Source organism: Barbus barbus (assembly GCF_936440315.1).
Source record: "Barbus barbus genome assembly, chromosome: 22".
Taxonomy (NCBI): domain Eukaryota; kingdom Metazoa; phylum Chordata; class Actinopteri; order Cypriniformes; family Cyprinidae; genus Barbus; species Barbus barbus.
Genome location: NC_136750.1, coordinates 11,579,272 through 11,598,068, shown reverse-complemented (window position 1 = coordinate 11,598,068; position 18,797 = coordinate 11,579,272). Strand labels below are relative to the sequence as shown.

Genomic DNA, 18,797 nt, shown 5'->3' with positions numbered 1-18,797 from the left:
CTAATAGTCAAGTTCACAAATGCATGTTGTATACTTTGAAAGGATTTTACTTGTAGATATTGATTATATTAAATATAATAAATAAGAATTTAAATGTACATTTTAAAAATGGTAACAGTATTGACACTGCATGATGCCCCCCATATGAAAGAATGCATAGTATTTCTATGTTTTTAAAATTGCTAATTTATTCGTTGTTATATTAAATCTATGTTTGATTATTTCTTAGGGATGCAAAAGGCACCGATTTCATTGAATGACCCATAAATTAAATATGTTCAACATATAAAGCAATTATGTCTCGTCAGAAGACTTGAACTATATCACTTGGTTCATTTGAATTACGTTTTTGTCTTTATGAATTTTCTGAAACTTTGGTAGTGTGGACTTTCAATTGAGGGACAGAAATCTCTCATCTTTCATTAAAAAATATCTCTATTTGTGTATCAAAGATGTCCTATGGGTCTGGAATGAAATAAGGGTGAGTAAATGGTGTGTGCCTATTTACAACACAACTAAAAATGGCAATAAAATCACGTAATAGCTCAAGTGTTTATAGTTGTACTAATGTTAGTATGCATCTAAATTCTTGTCTGCACTTGTATGTGTTTATGTATGTGATGGTGGTTTTACAGTATGGCTGTGCAAATAATTGATATAAATATATCACCTGCGATAATGAACGCGATATTGCGTAGCTTGTCAATGAACTACGGCTCTGTGTATTACATGCCGCTCCATCTGAAAGCACGTGATGGAGATTTACTACTAATCACAGAACTGGCTTGACTGACGAGATGCACATGATAATCGCATTTGATTATTTGCACAGCCTTATGTTACAGATGGATACATATGCATCACCATACTTTAAAAGTGCATGTCCTCCTGCCAAAGCCAGCAGTCCACCACACAACCCCTCTACTCCAGCCTTATGCACTTTCCCTTCTTCCGTTTGTACACTTTGTTTTTTATTATTATTTTTTCCCTAGAAAGATATTTTTCTGCTTTGCCTCCCACACTTTTCATGTTTACTCTTTCTTTCTAGCATCCTTCATTCTTTTGCTCTCTCTTTCTGCAGGTGGTTCTTGGTTCATGGCAATCTAGAGTGATCCAGTTTGCTTCTCTCTCGATCTTAGCTGCATCAGAACATTTCTGATATAAAATACCAATATATTAGTAAACAAATGCACTGTGGAACTGAATTCCTAAGTGGAAAATTTCCTTTCCTGTAGCTCAAATAGTAGAGCATAGAGCTAGCAACGCCAAGGTCATAGGTTTGATTCCCAGGGAACGCAAGAGCTGATAAAATGTAAAAACTGTAACTTGAATGCAATGTAAGTCGCTTTGGCGTCTGCTAAATGCATACATGTAAATGTGAAAATAGCATTAAAGCTATCCAGACTTGATTACATAAATCCATAACTGGAGTCACTACACTGTTTCATCCATCTACATTTTACATTTTTCCATAGGGAAGAATTCTCCAGTATTTGCCAAGGAACTGGCACACTGCCTGACCATTTCCCAAAAGATGAGCTTATCCCAGCCCACTCTTTCTCTTTCCCTCCCACATTTGGATAAAAACCACCTGCTTTCATTCTCTCATACTCTGTGAAGCAAAACTGGGGCTGGGACACCCAGCAAAACAGAGTTGGATGACATTCCTTACAATATCAGCATTCTTGAACGCTGATAGAGTGTGTTTAAAAACAACTTTGTGTCCATCAAAACTCAAAAAAAGGTGTGCCTATGTGCCTCTATAGTTCCTCACCACACTGAGTTGACTCCAAGAAGTGCGAATGGGTTTGTACTGGACCACAATGCTTTCATATGGCTGAGGTTCTTTGTGTTCAGCGTCCTCATCAGAATCATTGTGAAGGGCTTTCTCTTGGTAATTCTGGTACAGAACTTCTTCCTCTAAAAAATAAAATGCATTGAAACTGTGACTATGAAAACATCCATGGAAACACTCATTTTTTTGAGGATGTTCACTTAAGTCTCTGTTGAGTGTGCTCTGTATAAATATCACACAGAAAGGTCTGGAGGATGACCAATGCTTACCCTCACTGTCAAATGTACGCTGAGTCGGGAGGCCTTTCTTTCTCTCCACATTCTGCAGGAAGCACAGGTGATTGATTAGTTGGGACTGACAAATGGGATTTTCTAGGAAACAGTGGTCCATAAAACATGCTTTAATAAAAAAAAAATAATAAAATAATAATAATTATTCAAAGAATAAAGTATACAGTAGGGTAAACGTACCTATTAAGCTCACGTACCCATTAAGCACACTTCCATTTTTGAGATCAGATTATAAAAAAATAATAATAATTATCCTACTTGATGTCTTAACCAAATATGTTTGTTATTATAAACCTTCTATAATTTCAAGTCAATTAGATCATTGCACACTGAGATATGGGTCTCCATGTGTTCACACTGTCTGGCGGCCATTTTGAAAGCGGTCTAAAAACTTTCACCAAAAGAGGAGCCCCTTAAATGTACGTTTTTCAAGTTTCAAGTTTACTTTATTTATATAGCACATTTAAAACAGCCAGAAGACTGACCAAAGTGCTTTACACTTGGAAGCATCCACAAGAAAAATTAAAAGGAAACAAGACACATAAATAAGAAATGGAATAGATAAAATACAACCTAATAGGCCATTGAAAACAAATAGGTTTTTAAGAGTGATTTAAAAATCGTCAGACTAGGAGCCGTTCTAATCTCAACTGGCAAGTCATTCCAAAGACGAGGCCCAATTACTGAAAAGGCACGGTCACCTCTACGCTTGAGTCTAGAGTGTGGAATTAAGAGGAGGTTCTGGTCGCAGGATCTCAAACTTCTCAAAGGGGTATACTGGTGGAGCAATTCGGATAGGTAAATGGGTGCTTGATGATGTAACGATTTAAAAACAAATAATACAATTTTGAAGTGTATTCTAAATTGGATAGGCAACCAGTGAAGGGCCTTCAGGAGCGGAGTGACATGATCCCTTTTTTTCTTTTTTAAAAGAAACTTAGCAGCAGCGTTCTGGACCAATTGAAGACGGGCAATTTGTGATTTAGAGATGCCACAATATAAAGAATTACAATAATCTAGACGCGACGTAAGAAAAGCATGAACGGCCATCTCCAGAGTCTTGTCGGTGAGAAAATTTTTGATTTTTGCAAGTGTACGGAGCTGATAAAAACTAGATCCAATCACGGTGGAAATTTATCAAATTTTAGCGTGTCATCCAACAAAACACCCAGGTTCCGTACCTGTGAGGACCTAAAAGCAGATAAAGGTCCTAGGTCAAAATCAGAGTCCTTCATATTATCCGATGGACCGAAAACTATCACCTCAGTTTTTTCTTCATTTAGAGATAAGAAGTTTTGAAATAACCAAGATTTAACTTCATCTAAACAAGACAACAGAGCATTCATGGCCATAGGATTGTTTTTCTTAAAAGGTAGATAAATTTGGGTGTCATCAGCATAGAAGTGAAATGACATCCCGTGTTTCCTAAAAATGGAGCCTAGAGGCAGCATATATAGTGAAAATAAGGTGGGAGCTAAGACAGAACCTTGAGGAAGACCACAGGAAAAAAAGGAAGTGGCCAGGGGAAGTCGTGGCCTAATGGTTAGAGAGTCGGACTCGTAATCGAAAGGTTGCGAGTTCGAGCCCCCGGCCGGCAGGAATTGTAGGTGGGGGGAGGGAACGTCCAGCGCTCTCTCCACCCTCAATACCACGACTGAGGTGCCCTTGAGCAAGGCACCGAACCCCCAATTGCTCCCCGGGCGCCGCAGCATGGCTGCCCACTGCTCCGGGTGTGTGTTCACGGTGTGTGTGTGTGTGTGTGTGTGTGTGGATTTGTTCACTACTCACTGCTGTGTGTGTGCACTTGGATGGGTTAACGGCAGAGCACCAATTTCGAGTATGGGTCACCATACTTGACAATACGTCACGACTTTTTACTTTTTTAAGTGGAAGAGAAGAAATCTCCTAGCCTAACCACATATTTCCTATCCGACAGGAATGACTGAAACCACTTTAAAACTGTGCCAGAGAGACCCACCCAAGATTCAAGTCTATTAATTAATATGGAATGGTTGATAGTGTCAAAAGCAGCTGATAAATCTAAGAGAACAAGGACCACAGAGTCCCCTGTGTCAGTGGCTAAGAAGATGTCATTTAACACTCTCAAGAGGGCTCATTCGGTACTGTGAGCAACCTTAAAACCAGATTGAAAGTGTTCAAACAAACTGTTTAGAGCAAGAAAAGATTGAAGCTGGAAAAACACAATCTTTTCCAAAACCTTTGAAACAAATGGTAGAACAGAGATAGGGCGATAATTTTTTAAAACAGACAGGTCGAGTGAAGGCTTCTTGAGGTGAGGTGTGACAGTAGCCACTTTCAAATAAGCAGGAACCACACCTGTTAAAAGACACTTATTAAAAAAGGACACTAGGCCCGGTCCAACTGAATCAACAATTTGTTTTAGAAATCTAGGATGAATAACATCATATGGAGAAGAGGATACGTTTTTAGATGTTTAAGCCTTTATTTTGGGTACATTTCACTACTTATTGTAAAATTAAGAGATTAATGTTTAGACTTTTGCATATTATAACCTGGAACTTAGATGTGGGAAATAATTACATTAGATCCAAAAGATAGTTTTAGCAACATAGCGCAGATGCTACAGAACACAGTTAGCTGACTAGCTGTATAAGATTGTGTGCTACGCTAACATATTACTTCACAGGCATTACTGGCTTGTACTTTTACATCCATAATATTATAAATTGACAGTTTATTGCTGGTCTGTAGTTTTACCGTGCTGTAATTTTTAAAGATTTCATTTTAAGGAGAGCTTAAAGGGTGCACTACTATGAAAATCACACAGCTTCAGTGTGACATCGTGTAAGAAAAAGTATAATTTCATAGTAATTGTTAATAATAGTTGTTCATATTAAAATATATATGAACTTAATACATGACCTAGACTATTTATTTATCAAAAATCTTGTCATTTTAATAATATTACATGAAATTAGTAAAAAAAAATTCTGTTCCAATTAAGCTCAGTGTGCACTCTTTAAGGTCCTCCACATTGAACATCTATGTAAATAGATAAATATTCATATTAAATATTAACTGATGGTTGTCACTTTAAGTTAAGTTAATTGATTTTCTATGGATTCTGTCAACTCAAATCTGAAACCTGAAAGTAGTCCCCAGCTAGGTTAACTAGTTATGATATAGCTGGGGACTACTTTCAGGCGCTGCGTAATAGCATTGCACCTGCTGCACTCATGGTACGGCAGCAAAGTTCCTTGATTATTATTACGCCGGAATGAGAGTAAGTTCCTAGCCATATCGGCCCAGAAAATCGTAACTTTTCATTTTCTGTCAGTCGTAGTACACGATGTAGCTACAGAAGAGTCAAGTTTTAAATAGGAAAATTATCGAAACTCTGCTCATTTTTGAGCAAGATGCTAATGATCTAATCCGATTCAATGATCTATGCTAAGATAAGCTAAAAGTGCTACCGCCAGACCCGGAGATAGGCTGAATGGATTCAAAAACGGTAAAACTCAACTGTTTAACTCTAGGGGAGTTGTAAAATGAGCCTATTTCCAAAAAAAAAGTGGAGTGTTCCTTTAAGAGACTATAGAAAAGTTTACATCCATTCTAAAAAGAGGTTTCATTATGAAGCTAGTTTCTGTGTTCATCCCCATGAAGTAAATGTTTTATTTGATTTTTGAATGTGTTACTTAGCTGAACGTGGACTAGTATAGATGTTGATATGTGCTTAGATGACACTTCATTATGAATATATAACTGATCGACTTAAATACCTTGTTGCTTGATTTTAGTGTTTTGTTTTTTTAACCCTCAAAAAATATATTTAAAAAAAACAAAATCTTAAACAAGAATTTTTAATAAAACATGATGTGAGCAAAAATGCACCCATTAAGCACAGACAGACTTTTTGAATTTAATAATGTATATCTTAATTGAATTGCTTGTTTTAATTTAATTTAAAATATTAAATATTTTTGTGTGAGAGATTAATGTTTTATTTTAACAACTTTTTTGTACTGAAACCAATATCTTGTGCACTACAAATGTCTCAATGTAGATTTTGGTGAGCTTAATAGGTACGTTTACCCTATATACACCCTTTTAGGTAAACCTGTTCATCTGCTTGTTAATGCAAATCTCTAATCAGCCAATCACATGGCAGCAGCAATGCATTTAGGCATATAGACATATAAAAGACAAACTGCTTCAAAGTTCAAACTGAGCATCAGAATTTAAGTGATTTTGAACATGGCATGGCTGTTGGTCCCAGAAGGGCTGGTTTAAGTATTGATCAATTCAGATTTTCACACACAACAAACAGGTTTACAAAGAATGGTCCAAAGAGGAGAAAATACGCAGGGAGCGGCAGTTCTGTGGGGGCAAAAATGCCTTGTGAATGCCAAAGGTCAGAGGAGAATGTCCAGACTGGTTTGAGCTGATAGAAAGGCACCAATTACTCAATTAACAACTTATTACAATCAATGAATGCATAAGAAGTTACAAAATGTTAAACTTTGAAGAGGAAGGGCTACAGCAACAGAAGACCACACCGGGTGCCACTCCTGTCAGCTATGTGCAGGTTCTACGGTCAGATGGATCTAAATTTAAGTAAATTTAACTCAAGTTGGGATCCAGCACATAGGGATAAAAAACTGCCTCATGTGTAAAATCAAACAGCATCAGATCAAAAAAAAAAAAAAAATCAAAGCCTGACTGTCCCTGCTAGACATCATATAATGGGTCAAGGCTGGATCTTCCAACAGGACAATGATCTAAAAACATCAAAATCAAAATCAAAATGGGTTGATCTGAAGGGTCTAGAGAGATTCTGGATAAAGGAATTGTCTCTGATCTCTTGTGTTCTCCAAACTCATCAGGCATTATAGGTTATGGAGGTTGCAAAAAGTATTGAATATAAGGTTATGATTAATTGTGGTCAATGTGTATTAGTTCCCAGATGTGCAATGCCAAATGTGAACCACTGAATTTGTGGAAGCGAATTTGTAAAGTGAAATAAAATGGACCGAAAATTGCCTGTCAAATATTATACGTCATATTTTTTAACAAGATTGAATATTTTGGAAGTGAACTCTAGAAGGAGAATATGAATTATTGAATTTTTAATCATGAAAATGTGTGTGAAATGTTTTGAATTGAAATATTCACAGCTTGAATATACAACTATGTTGGATTTCAGCCCCTAAAAATGCAAGCCCTGAAAATGCAAGGCATTAAAATAAAAGCACTGTTAATGCAATACATTATTTTTTCATTTAGTGCAATTCAAGGTGCGTTTTTGTTTCAAAGACATTTGTCATTATTTTTCTTCCATATATTAGAGACCAATTCATAAGACAGTTACTTGCTTCATGAATGAATTAGCAATTTGGAAAATAATAATAATAATAATCAGCTGCATAAATGACTCTGTGACTTTTCATATTTTAGCAAATTTTATTTAAAAAATTATGCTGCTGTCACTTTAAGACCGAACACATTTTTACACATCCGATTACTTTTTGTTAATGACTTTATTGTGTCAGAGATGCGTCACTCTGCTCAAAGCTGTCAAAATTCAGTTTAAGATCTCTAAACCAGAATATGCAGCTTAGCTGTTGAGTGTAAAGGCAGGAATACACTACACAACTTTTAACTTTTCCTCCGACTGGATGGAATCAAAGTCTGAAGCTTTCATATACTATGTGGTTTTCTATGGAATCTGTCAACTCAAATCTGCAGACTGACTAGTTTATATGGCACACAAGCAACACATTATTGTGTTTCCCAGGGTATACAGTGCCTATGTTCTAATAACTCAAAAAATGAATTATCATATGGTCTTGGATAACTATTGTACTGATCTAATTCTCTAACAATGATTTCATGACAGCCCTCCATAAAGTCTACCTTCTCAGCAACAAGTAAATTATTAAAGGAATCTCCACCTTTGTTGTTCAGTTGAGCTTGTACTAAATTGCACATTTTTTATTGCGTTAGGGTTAGATAAAATGAATCCTAATCTTTAAATTTCCTCAATGCGTGTTAATAGACCATTGATCTGGGGAACTTAGGACCCTTTTTCACGTGTTCGTTATGTGCCACCTAACATAGGACTCCGGGAACATAGGTATGCTTCCCATCGACTGGCTGAAACCAGAAAAAGAACCAGCACAAAAACCAACAGCAAAAAAATATTGTCTAATTTTAGTTATTGACAAAATCTCAGTATCATTTTTTTGTCAAAATCACACAATACTATTAGCCCGTTATCTCAAGTTTAACCACTGCAGAGACATCATAGCCATTAGCCAGTGGCAGGAAGAAGCAAAATTACTTTCTACTCAACATTTAGTGTTCAACTCACTTTGCTCTTGGATGGACTCACACAAGACAGTCTCTCCTCAGTGACTCCTTTCAGCACAGGCTCAGACAATCGTTTGGCCTTTGGGTCTAAAGATGGCACATCTATATCTACACCACTGACCATTGCTCGGCGATACGATTTGGAGCGCTGGCCTCTTGTCAGCAGTCCTGCGTTCTCATCTCCATACAGCTCATCCTCCTTACTGGTGGAGAAAGAAGACCCAGTCTCAAACATGCTTCGCGGCCGGAAGGCACTTTTACCAGTGTCCAAAAATTTCTGAGAAGGCTTGCTGAGGCGTGTGTCGGAGACAAGCCCCCTGGGTATGATCTGCTGGGTGCCGATCTTCTGCGCTGCGGGACTATGGGTGCTCAGTATGACTGGGGAAGAGGGCCGCTTGCCCTCTAAACCCTGAGGTGACTCTGAACTCTGCCTTTGCAACAAGATGCCCACTGGCCTCTCAGCAGGGGATGGGGTGCGGGATGTGGGGGGTTCTGAGAGGAGGCTAAGGTTGGAGGAGATGGAGGCGATGCTGGAGGTGGAAGTGTGAGACGGGGAGCTGCGAAGGTCGATGGGAGACCCATGGGCATCCTGCGACTGGAGTGGAGGTGAACGTGTGAAGTTCTGAGGTGATACAATATGTTTTGGTGAAACAGTGTCTGGCGGTGGAGACGCATTCCCAAAAATAATCTGATCTCTTTGAGAGGTAACAGTGAACTGACTGGAGAGACGTTTGAAAGGCTCTGTTATGTCATGCCAAACACTGAGACCATTCCCATTCTTGGTTGGCGATGTTGTTGTTTTAGGGGAAGTAGTAGCCTCCTCATCCTTTTCATTGTCCGATTTTGAGAACTTTGACAGCGAAAACCGTCCATTCGATAAATATCCAATACTGATGCTCCGAACAACTCTAGTCTTCCTCATGGGTTTGTTGAGAGTGTGTTTCAGCACTGTAGTGTTTGATGCATTGGTGCTAATCTTCTCAGCCGGCTGAGTGAGAGTGGAAGTATCATCCACAGGAAAGTCTGTCATGAGAACTCCATCTATCTGGTAACTGAGTGGCCTGGGCTTGGGCTTCATGTCATTTTCATTCCGTCTTTTCCAGAGAGGAGTGATATTGTTATTGGAGAGGTCCACTTCATTGCCAAGATCCATAATGAGTCCATTCATATCACTCAGCAATCATTATGACCCTTGTCTGAACTGAAAGAGAGAGGGAAAAGTTACATGATTGCAATTTGAACTGTGCCCTGAAACTATACAGATCACTTAATAACATCAACTTAAAAAAAAATAAAAAAAGACAAATAAAATAAAAAAATAAACATATACACGCTCTCATGTATTTCCAAACTTGTGTGACTATCTTTACTTAAAAAGAAGAACATGAGATTAGTCCCAGTTACATTCACTTTCATTGTGTTAAAAAAAAAAGACTTAAGTGATAAGCTGTCAATCACTAGCATTTGGCATAGCATGTATCCTTCAAATAGAAGAAAATCATACATGTTTGAAAAAACGTACTTTTTTTTTTCTTTGACAGTATTTTTACTTTACGGTGAAATAGCCTATCCCTTTAAATTGTGCGCGAGGATGCACAGTTTTATCATCCACGATTATAAATGTACAGGTTAATAAGGTTTTAACTTCGTTGTATAATGAACATTACTGAGTATTGTTGGTGGAGTTATAAGTTTTCTAAGTATTTGGAAAAATAGTAAAAACAAACACCAGTCATCGTGTACACAAGATTCATCACGCGCGCTATCGTTACCGTAACTCTCTAGTGGGAATATCAAGTGCTCGTACCTAAACTTCAAAAGATTTATAAAGAAATGCAGCATACCTCTTTGTGAAGATTAACTGTAATCCTGCTCTCTACTCTTGTTTTCCTGACTGCATAATTCCAGCGTGGTCTTTTTTTCCCTCGAAAAATAAAAATGCTCTAAACTCCAAAAACCGTACCTTTTGCGGTCTTGCAGTCGTGTGTGTGTTCAGATCGAGACTGCAGCAGTGCAATAAGTGATGGTTTGGCAGGGAGGGCAAAGAGCTCCCAAGTTCACGTCATGTGCTCGAGGATCGAGCCAGTGTGAGTGGCTGCCTCAGCTCAGACACTCGGTGAACTCTAGAATACTTCAAAAGAGGAAATCTTAATCAACTAAATTAGTTGTACTTTATCCTAGTCATTCTTGATAAACTAATTTGTGTGTAATATTCAGTGCTTCAATATAGAGATATAGTCGTGAATACGTTAATTCTTAGCGCCATCATGTGGAGCTAATCTGGCAATGTGTTCAAAGACTTAACATTTATTTATTGTATCTGATTTTAAATAACATTTTATTATTATTATTATTATTATTCATAATTTAAGGTTAGGTTATGGAGCAGGTCAATTTGGCCTCTCCTCGTGCAGGCTGAGAGAAACTGACTGTACAGCGCCTCAGGTCATATAGTGAATAAAGGTCGTGGATCATCACGTCGATGTGATGAACAACCAGGCTGCACTGTAGATGATGTAGTAGAAGAACATGAGGCAAAACTTTAGGAGGGGGTCGCTGCTAGTGGCAGTTGTGATTACCAAGTCAAGTCAAGTCAAGTCACCTTTATTTATATAGCGCTTTTAACAATGTAAATTGTGTCAAAGCAACTGCACAATATCAAAATCAAAATCCTCTGGCCAACAAACTAGCAGTTCAATTTAACTGCAGCAAAGTCAGATTGTAAGGTCTCAACTAGTTCCAGTGGTCATTTGGTAATTCTGTATGTTGTCTGAGCGTTGGCATCCTCTTAGGTCCTCTGAGGGGTTGGCATTATCTTTTCTCAGGTGTTCGGTCATCTCAGATCATTTTGGGGTTGGATCCAGACTGAAGCTTCTGTCATTCCTAATTACCACGGGATGTTAATCCCGTGGCAGAAACAGAGACAAATAGAGACATAATTAGCGTAGCTGCTGTTCCAACTAAGCAAAAATGATTTGTTCAACCCAAGCTAAAGAATAATAATAATGTACATTTGATCAGATATACTACAGTACAAGATTATAAAATGCATTATGTGAATGCTTGGCTAAAGAGATGTGTCTTTAATCTAGATTTAAACATAGAGAGTGTGTCTGAACCCCGAACGTTATCAGGAAGGCTATTCCAAAGTTTAGGAGCCAAATGTGAAAAAGCTCTACCTCCTTTAGTGGACTTTGCTATCCTAGGCACTACCAAAAGTCCAGAGTTTTGCGACCTTAAGGAGCGGGTTGGATTGTAGCGTGGTAGAAGACAAGTTAGGTACGCAGGAGCTAAACCATTTAGGGCCTTATAGGCAAGTAATAATATTTTGTAAATGATACGGAACTGAATAGGTAGCCAGTGCAGAGACTGTAAAATTGGGGTAATATGATCATATTTTCTTGATCTGGTAAGAACTCTAGCCGCTGCATTTTGGACTATCTGTAGCTTGTTTATTGAAGATGCAGGACAACCAGCTAGCAGTGCATTACAATAGTCCAGTCTAGAGGTCATGAATGCATGGACTAGCTTTTCTGCATCAGAAACAGGAAGCATGTTTCGAAGCTTGGCAATGTTTCTAAGATGGAAGAATGCTGTTTTTGTAACATGGGAAATATGATTTTTAAAGGACAAGTTGCTGTCTAATATAACACCCAGATTTTTGACTTTAGAGGATGTGACAGTGCATCCGTCTAGTTGTAAATTGTAATCCAAGAGATTCTGTGTATTGTTTTTTGGTCCAATAAGTAATATCTCTGTCTTATCTGAATTTAATAGGAGGAAATTATTGGTCATCCAATCTTTTAAATTTTTTACACAATCTATTACCTTAGATAGTTTAGAAGTTTCACCTGGTTTTGTTGAGATATATAGTTGAGTATCATCAGCATAGCAATGAAAACTAATCCCGTATTTTCTAATAATATTACCAAGAGGCAACATGTATATTGAAAATAGAAGAGGACCTAGGACTGATCCTTGTGGTACTCCATACTTTACTGGTGATAATTGTGATGACTCTCCATTTAAATGAACAAAGTGGTAGCGATCGGACAGGTATGATTTAAACCACCTTAAAGCCTGCCCTTGAATACCAATATGGTTTTGTAGTCGATCTATGAGTATATCATGGTCTATAGTGTCAAACGCAGCACTAAGATCAAGTAATACTAGCAATGAGATGCAGCCTTGGTCTGAAGCAAGAAGCAAGTCATTTGTAATTTTAACAAGTGCAGTTTCTGTGCTATGGTGAGGCCTGAAACCTGACTGAAATTCTTCATAGAGATCATTTTTTTGCAAGAAGGAGCACAATTGAGCAGACACAACTTTTTCTAAAATTTTTGACATAAACGGAAGATTTGAAATGGGTCTGTAATTTGCCAGTTCATTAGAATCTAGTTGTGGTTTCTTAATAAGAGGCTTAATAACCGCCAGCTTGAATGGTTTTGGGACGTGACCTAAGGCTAACGATGAGTTAATAATATTGAGAAGCGGTTCTTCTGCTACGGGCAACAACTCTTTCAGTAGTTTAGTGGGTATAGGATCTAATAAACACGTTGTTAGTTTAGATGCACTGATAAGTTTATTTAGCTCTTCCTGTCCTATAGTTGTAAAGCACTGCAGTTTTTCTTTGGGTGCGATGAATGAAGCTGAAATACTAGACGCAGTAGAATCTACATTTGTTATTGTATTTCTGATGTTATCTATTTTATCAGTAAAGAAATTCATAAAATCATTACTATTAAATTGTGAGGGAATATTTAGATCGGGCGGTGTCTGTTTATTTGTTAGTCTAGCCACTGTGCTAAATAAGAACCTTGGATTGTTTTGGTTATTATCTATGAGTTTGCGGATATGCTCTACCCTGGCAGCTTTTAGAGCCTGTCTATAGCTGGACATACTGTTTTTCCACGCAATTCTAAAAACTTCCAAGTTAGTTTTTCTCCATTTGCGCTCAAGAATACGAGTTTCTTTCTTGAGAGAATGGGCATAACTGTTGTACCATGGCGCAGTACATTTTTCTCTAACCTTTTTCAATTTGAGGGGGGCAACAGCTTCTAATGTATTAGAGAAGATAGTGCCCATGTTGCTAGTTATTTCGTCTAGTTCATGTGTATTTATGGGTACCACAAAACTGCTAGTTACAGCCCAGCAAACACAGAACGTTGTGAGGACGTCGCCAGTCCGTCATTCTTTGGTCAGCACGACATTACTTTATGGCGACGTTGTGAGGACGTCGTGGTAAAGTAAATTTTTTTTAGAATCTTGGCTAACATCCCAGAAACGTCGTGGACACGTCAAAAGATGTCGCTAGAGCCCAACAAACACAACGTTGCAGCCAACCTTTTAGCAACGTTGTAACAACATGGCTAAAAGGTTGTTGGTTCTAAGTTGTGTTGTTAAGGTTGTTACTGCGTTGTCACCAGGGCTCACATTGAGGGGGGATACGGGGGGATGGCATCCCCCTGGTCGAAAAAAAATTACAAAAAGCATCCCCTCTGTAAAACCACCATCCCCCCTTACCATCCCCTTTGGATTATTAATTTTGTGTAAATTACGTAAAACTTATCATGCACATGAAATGTTAAAATTCTCTACTTATGATCCTTTACGAACTAAATAACGGCGATTGGCCAATCAGAACTTGGTACTGCGCACAAGCAGAAGCAATTTCGTAATTTTTCACGCAAAATGATTAAAGCGCAACTTTTGAAGTTTTTTAAGACAACAGAAGTTATGTTTTTCCTTGATTAGAATTTAACGATATTCTCCTGACATAATGTATACTGTGAGGGACCGAGAGAAGATATTATCCAACTTCGAGAGAAAAAAAAACACGTCTTGAGAGTCCGAAAGCATTCACTGCGCGATGAAGTCCATTATAATACAGTTAGAATGCCCTTATAATTCCAGCAATGAAACAAAAAATACCCATGTATGAGTTTTTACGTTTTATATTCATTGCACAAGCAATGTACTTTTCTGTATATCAGCACAAATGTGCTAGCCTATTAGTGCATTCCGAGAATGAATCAGTTTTTGAACGAATCGAGTGAGCCAGTGATTCAACGGTCCATTCACTTGTTTCGTTTCTATTGAATCAGCCGTTTTGAACGAATCGTTTTATATGAATGATTCAGTAAGTCATTTATTAAAACAGGGACTTGCTGCCACCTACTGGTGGTTTTATTGTCATATTTATTTATCCATGACAGACCTAAATCAGCCAAGGTGCCAGCACAAAAACACATTCAGAAAAATATTGTTTAATTATCAATATTGACCAAAATTTCAGGCCCTATAAGGAAAAAAAATAACTAGTTAATTTAATAAGGCAGATTTTTCATTGAATAGAAACCTTTTTAAAAAATGAGACCAATTTTGTAATCATTGTGTAAAATTAGCCACAGGACCCCAAACGTTATAAGCCATAATAAAGCTATGAAACGTGATTGACATTTCACCACAACAGACAGCGACCTAAGTGCGTACTCTTAAGTTAATGTTCAATCTAGATGACTAATAATGTCTATCGTTAGCCATTGGCCAATGAATTGTTAAATTTAACTCGCCAGAGTTTTTGTTAAACGTGTAAAAGATATTTCAGCACAGATACATTTTCACTTGCCTACATTTGAACACTCTGACAGAACAATTACGTTTCACTGTCTATACTGAGCAGTGAGCGCATTATTGGCTGAGGAAAGTGCTCTGCGTTTCTCTCACACACACGCAGAGAATGAGTCTGACATGCCAATTAAAATTGGCACACTATATGTGTATACGGCATTTTGTTCCCCTGTTAAAATGACTTTGTTTTCATTGAATAAGGCTCACTAATATCATGTTCTAATTTCAGCAAATCAATTTGAGCCAAGGCAGATAACGTGATTAATATTCATTAACCCAGCAGGTCATCAGATCTTATTGCGTTTCATATTGATATTAGGCATAGATTTTGCATATAATATATATATATATATATATATATATATGCACACACACTGCTGCTCAAATGTTTGGGATCAGTAAGATTTTTAATGTTTTTTAAGGGAGTCTCTTCTGCTCATCAAGGCTATATTTATTCTATGAAAAATATATTTGACTATTCTTCAAAATCATGACAAGTAGACATCAACAAATTATCTCTTTAAAACACATATCATGTGTAAATAACATTTATATAAAAAAACTCTATTAATATACAACTGACTTTTTTTTTTTAATAGTCATATACCTTGTCTTTCAGAATGTTTTCAGTTGTGGAATTCACCTCAGGTCACAGTGTAGCTGTAATTCCTGATGCATGGAAAGAAAACTTAGACCAGGTAAGACGTATAGACCTAGACATATACATGTTTGCTACATAAATCTCACTGGTTTACGTTTTTAAATTGTTTCAGTAATACAGTTGCCACATTAGAAAATGCACTTATATTACCTAACTGTTACAGAGGAGGTTCCTGCACCGCCTCCCTCGCACCACCAGAGGGATCCGTCTCCGAATATTAACTCTCTCATTGAACACAAATTCCCATCATGCCTCTTACCTGGGACTGATTGCACTCCACACCTGCATCTCATTTGCACACACACATATAAGCCACTCACACACACCACTTCCCTGCGAAGTCTTGATTTGCCCCGGCTGTCACTACTGAGCGTTTACTACCTGTGTTCGTTTTATACCTTTCGACCTTGGACTGTTTACGTTGCTGATTGTTCGCTACCTGCCCTGACCTGGATTGTTTATTGGACTCTGATTCTTGCTGCCTGCCTCGATTCTCTGCCTGACTCTCGACTCGGTCTCTGCATTGCCTCTGTTTGCTGGTATTTGACTCTGCCTGTTTGACCACTCTTAATAAAAGCTGCAAATGGATCCAACTCAGTCTGATCATTCACAACACTAACTTAGTCACTAGATCATTACAAAAATCATGGATTTTATGTTGATTATGCAAGTTATGTAAAATATTTTGTAACATGGCAACTGTAGCCTGAACTACTGTAACATCTTTATTTCAGTAAAAAGAGTGATTCAAAACATGTATCTTGCATTGTCTGCTAATTAAATGAACTGATTGTTAAAAGTACTTAAGAGGAAATTATACTGTTGTGTTTTGGTGGCCAAATTATATCATTTGATATTACAGTCTTGTGCTTTCAAACAATGATTATGTGTAAAGAAATATGTACAGTTCAAATGGAATTAAAGTATGAAATCAGGCTTGAAAGAATGACCAGCGGTGTTGCAAAGGTGATCAGTTTGGAGTTTTTACTAATTGTTTTTTTTGTTTTTGTTTTTTTTTATTTACAAATTTTAAAAATGTATTGCCAAATTAATGTCAAAATGAATGTATGCAAATATAATCTGACCTATTTTGCACACCAAAATAAAATATGTAAATAAAAGAGATAAATATTTAAACATTTTTTGTTGAAAAATCTAATTAATTAAAAATCTAATATTTTTTTTAAGTATATATTTATACTATTTTTTTTCCTCAGGACATCTATTGCTATTGGCCACCCAACAATGTCCAAAGATAAAAAAAAAGGACTTTGCCTGATAAAATAAAGTGGAACAGACTACAAGTCCACAGAGTTTTTAAATCTTCAAGTACGTCAAATATTACCCAGATTTTGACTTTTGAATTTTTATATATTTAGCACAGTCAACACAGGAACATAACTTGCATAGTAATCCTAGTTCAGACGAAACAGCCATCCGGCCAGCAGCCATTACAGCGCAAACACACGGACCCGTTATCACTGACAGGATGAAGCGACGAAGGCGTGGGATGGGGGTAGGAAGGTGTATGAGTGTGTGTATGTGTAAGTTCGTGTGAGTTCGTATGCCTTGAAATCCGTTTCGCCAGCACTCCAAACCAGTCGACTCAGTTCGCAGGTTGTGATGCGACATAGCAATTGCCATGGAAACGACCTTGGACAGAGCACAAGCGCCCAACAATAACAAGGTGTTTGATGGGGGGAGGGAATGGAAGAAAGAGCGTCTCCCTGCAGTATTCACCGGAGAGTTGATACCAGAGCGGCCTTGCCAAGCCGTTCTGTTGTGGGAAGCCGGGAAGAGATAAGATTGTTTTGTCTTAGGGCGAACAGCTGTCTTCCAGTTTCACAGCTATTCTCATTGTCCATTCTGATCTGCTTGTCCATCAATTTTTCTTTCCAAAGCCGAGAGCTTAGCCGTGATCGAATCCATATTGCGGTTAATCGCCTCTGTCTCCGAGGCGACCGCTCTGCCTACAGCCTCCATCATGACGGGCAGCCGTGAGAGGTTTTGGATAGCCAGTCCCGTCTCCTTAATTTTCTGATAATTTAGGGCAACGCCTAATCCAAATAGCAGAAACCCAGTTATCATTGTTCCGAATAAGAAGATGTCTTCAATGTCCTCCACGGAGAGAGCCGCCAGACACACGACCCGCCATCTCTCCCATGCGTCCATCGTGTAGCCAGCAGGACATTCCGGTTCTCCAGATCCCGCTTTCCTAGTCGAGAAGATGGTGTCAATTGCGTTAAGAGACCAGTTGATCAGATCCATAATTTCGGTTTTGTAAATAGTGCAGCGAGAGTCTCTTAAGAAGGACAGGACAATACAAGAGAGCAAGCAGGGAAGTTCAGGAGGGAGGGAGGGAAGAAAAATGCGACCGCCTTCGAACAGAGCCAAACGAGAATTTGGAAATCAAGGTCCCAGAATGTGGGGGAAGAGTGGAGATGCACAGAATCCATGTTGCTTGAAGTCCAGTTTGAAGTTTCCACAGTCAGTGATGATTTGGGCTGCCATGTCATCTGCTGGTGTTGGTCCACTGTGTTTTCTGAAGTCCACAGTCAACACAGCCATCTACCAGGAAATTTTAGAGCATTTCATGCTTCCATCTGCTGACAAGCTTTATGGAGATGCTGATTTCATTTTCCAGTAGAACTTGGCACATGCCCACACTGCCAAAGGTATTAAAAGCTGGTTCAATGACCATGGTGTTACTGTGCTTGATTGGCCAGCAAACTCGCCTGACCTGAACCCCATAGAGGATCTATGGGGTATTGTCAAGAGGAAGATGAGAGACAACAGATCCAACAATGCAGATGACCTGAAGACCGCTATCAAAGCAACCTGGGCTTCCATTACACCTGAGCAGTGCCACAGGCTGATTGCCTCCATGCCACGCCATATTGATGCAGTAATTCATGCAAAAGGAGGCCCAACCAAGTATTGAGTGCATAGAAATGAACATACTTTTCAGAAGCCTAACATTTTTGTTTAAAATATCCTTTTTTATTGATCTTATGTAATATTCTAATTTTCTGAGACACTGAATTTTGGGTTTTCATTATCTGTAAGC

The 18,797-nt window shown here is 38.1% G+C and overlaps 1 protein-coding gene across 1 annotated transcript in view; it reads right to left on the bottom strand.

Annotated features, from left to right (window-relative positions):
- LOC306887998 (rho guanine nucleotide exchange factor 26-like) overlaps window positions 1-10,461 on the bottom strand; it is an 81,689-nt gene extending 71,228 nt beyond the window's left edge. Inside the window, exons 1-4 of the mRNA XM_079446083.1 lie at window positions 10,284-10,461; window positions 8,441-9,640; window positions 2,065-2,116; window positions 1,775-1,920 (exon numbers count right to left, since the gene is read on the bottom strand). Coding sequence (XP_079302209.1) covers window positions 1,775-1,920; window positions 2,065-2,116; window positions 8,441-9,607 — 1,365 coding nt within the window. The 5' untranslated portion in view covers window positions 9,608-9,640; window positions 10,284-10,461. The remainder of the gene's footprint in view (window positions 1-1,774; window positions 1,921-2,064; window positions 2,117-8,440; window positions 9,641-10,283) is intronic.
- Window positions 10,462-18,797: the final 8,336 nt, after the last annotated feature.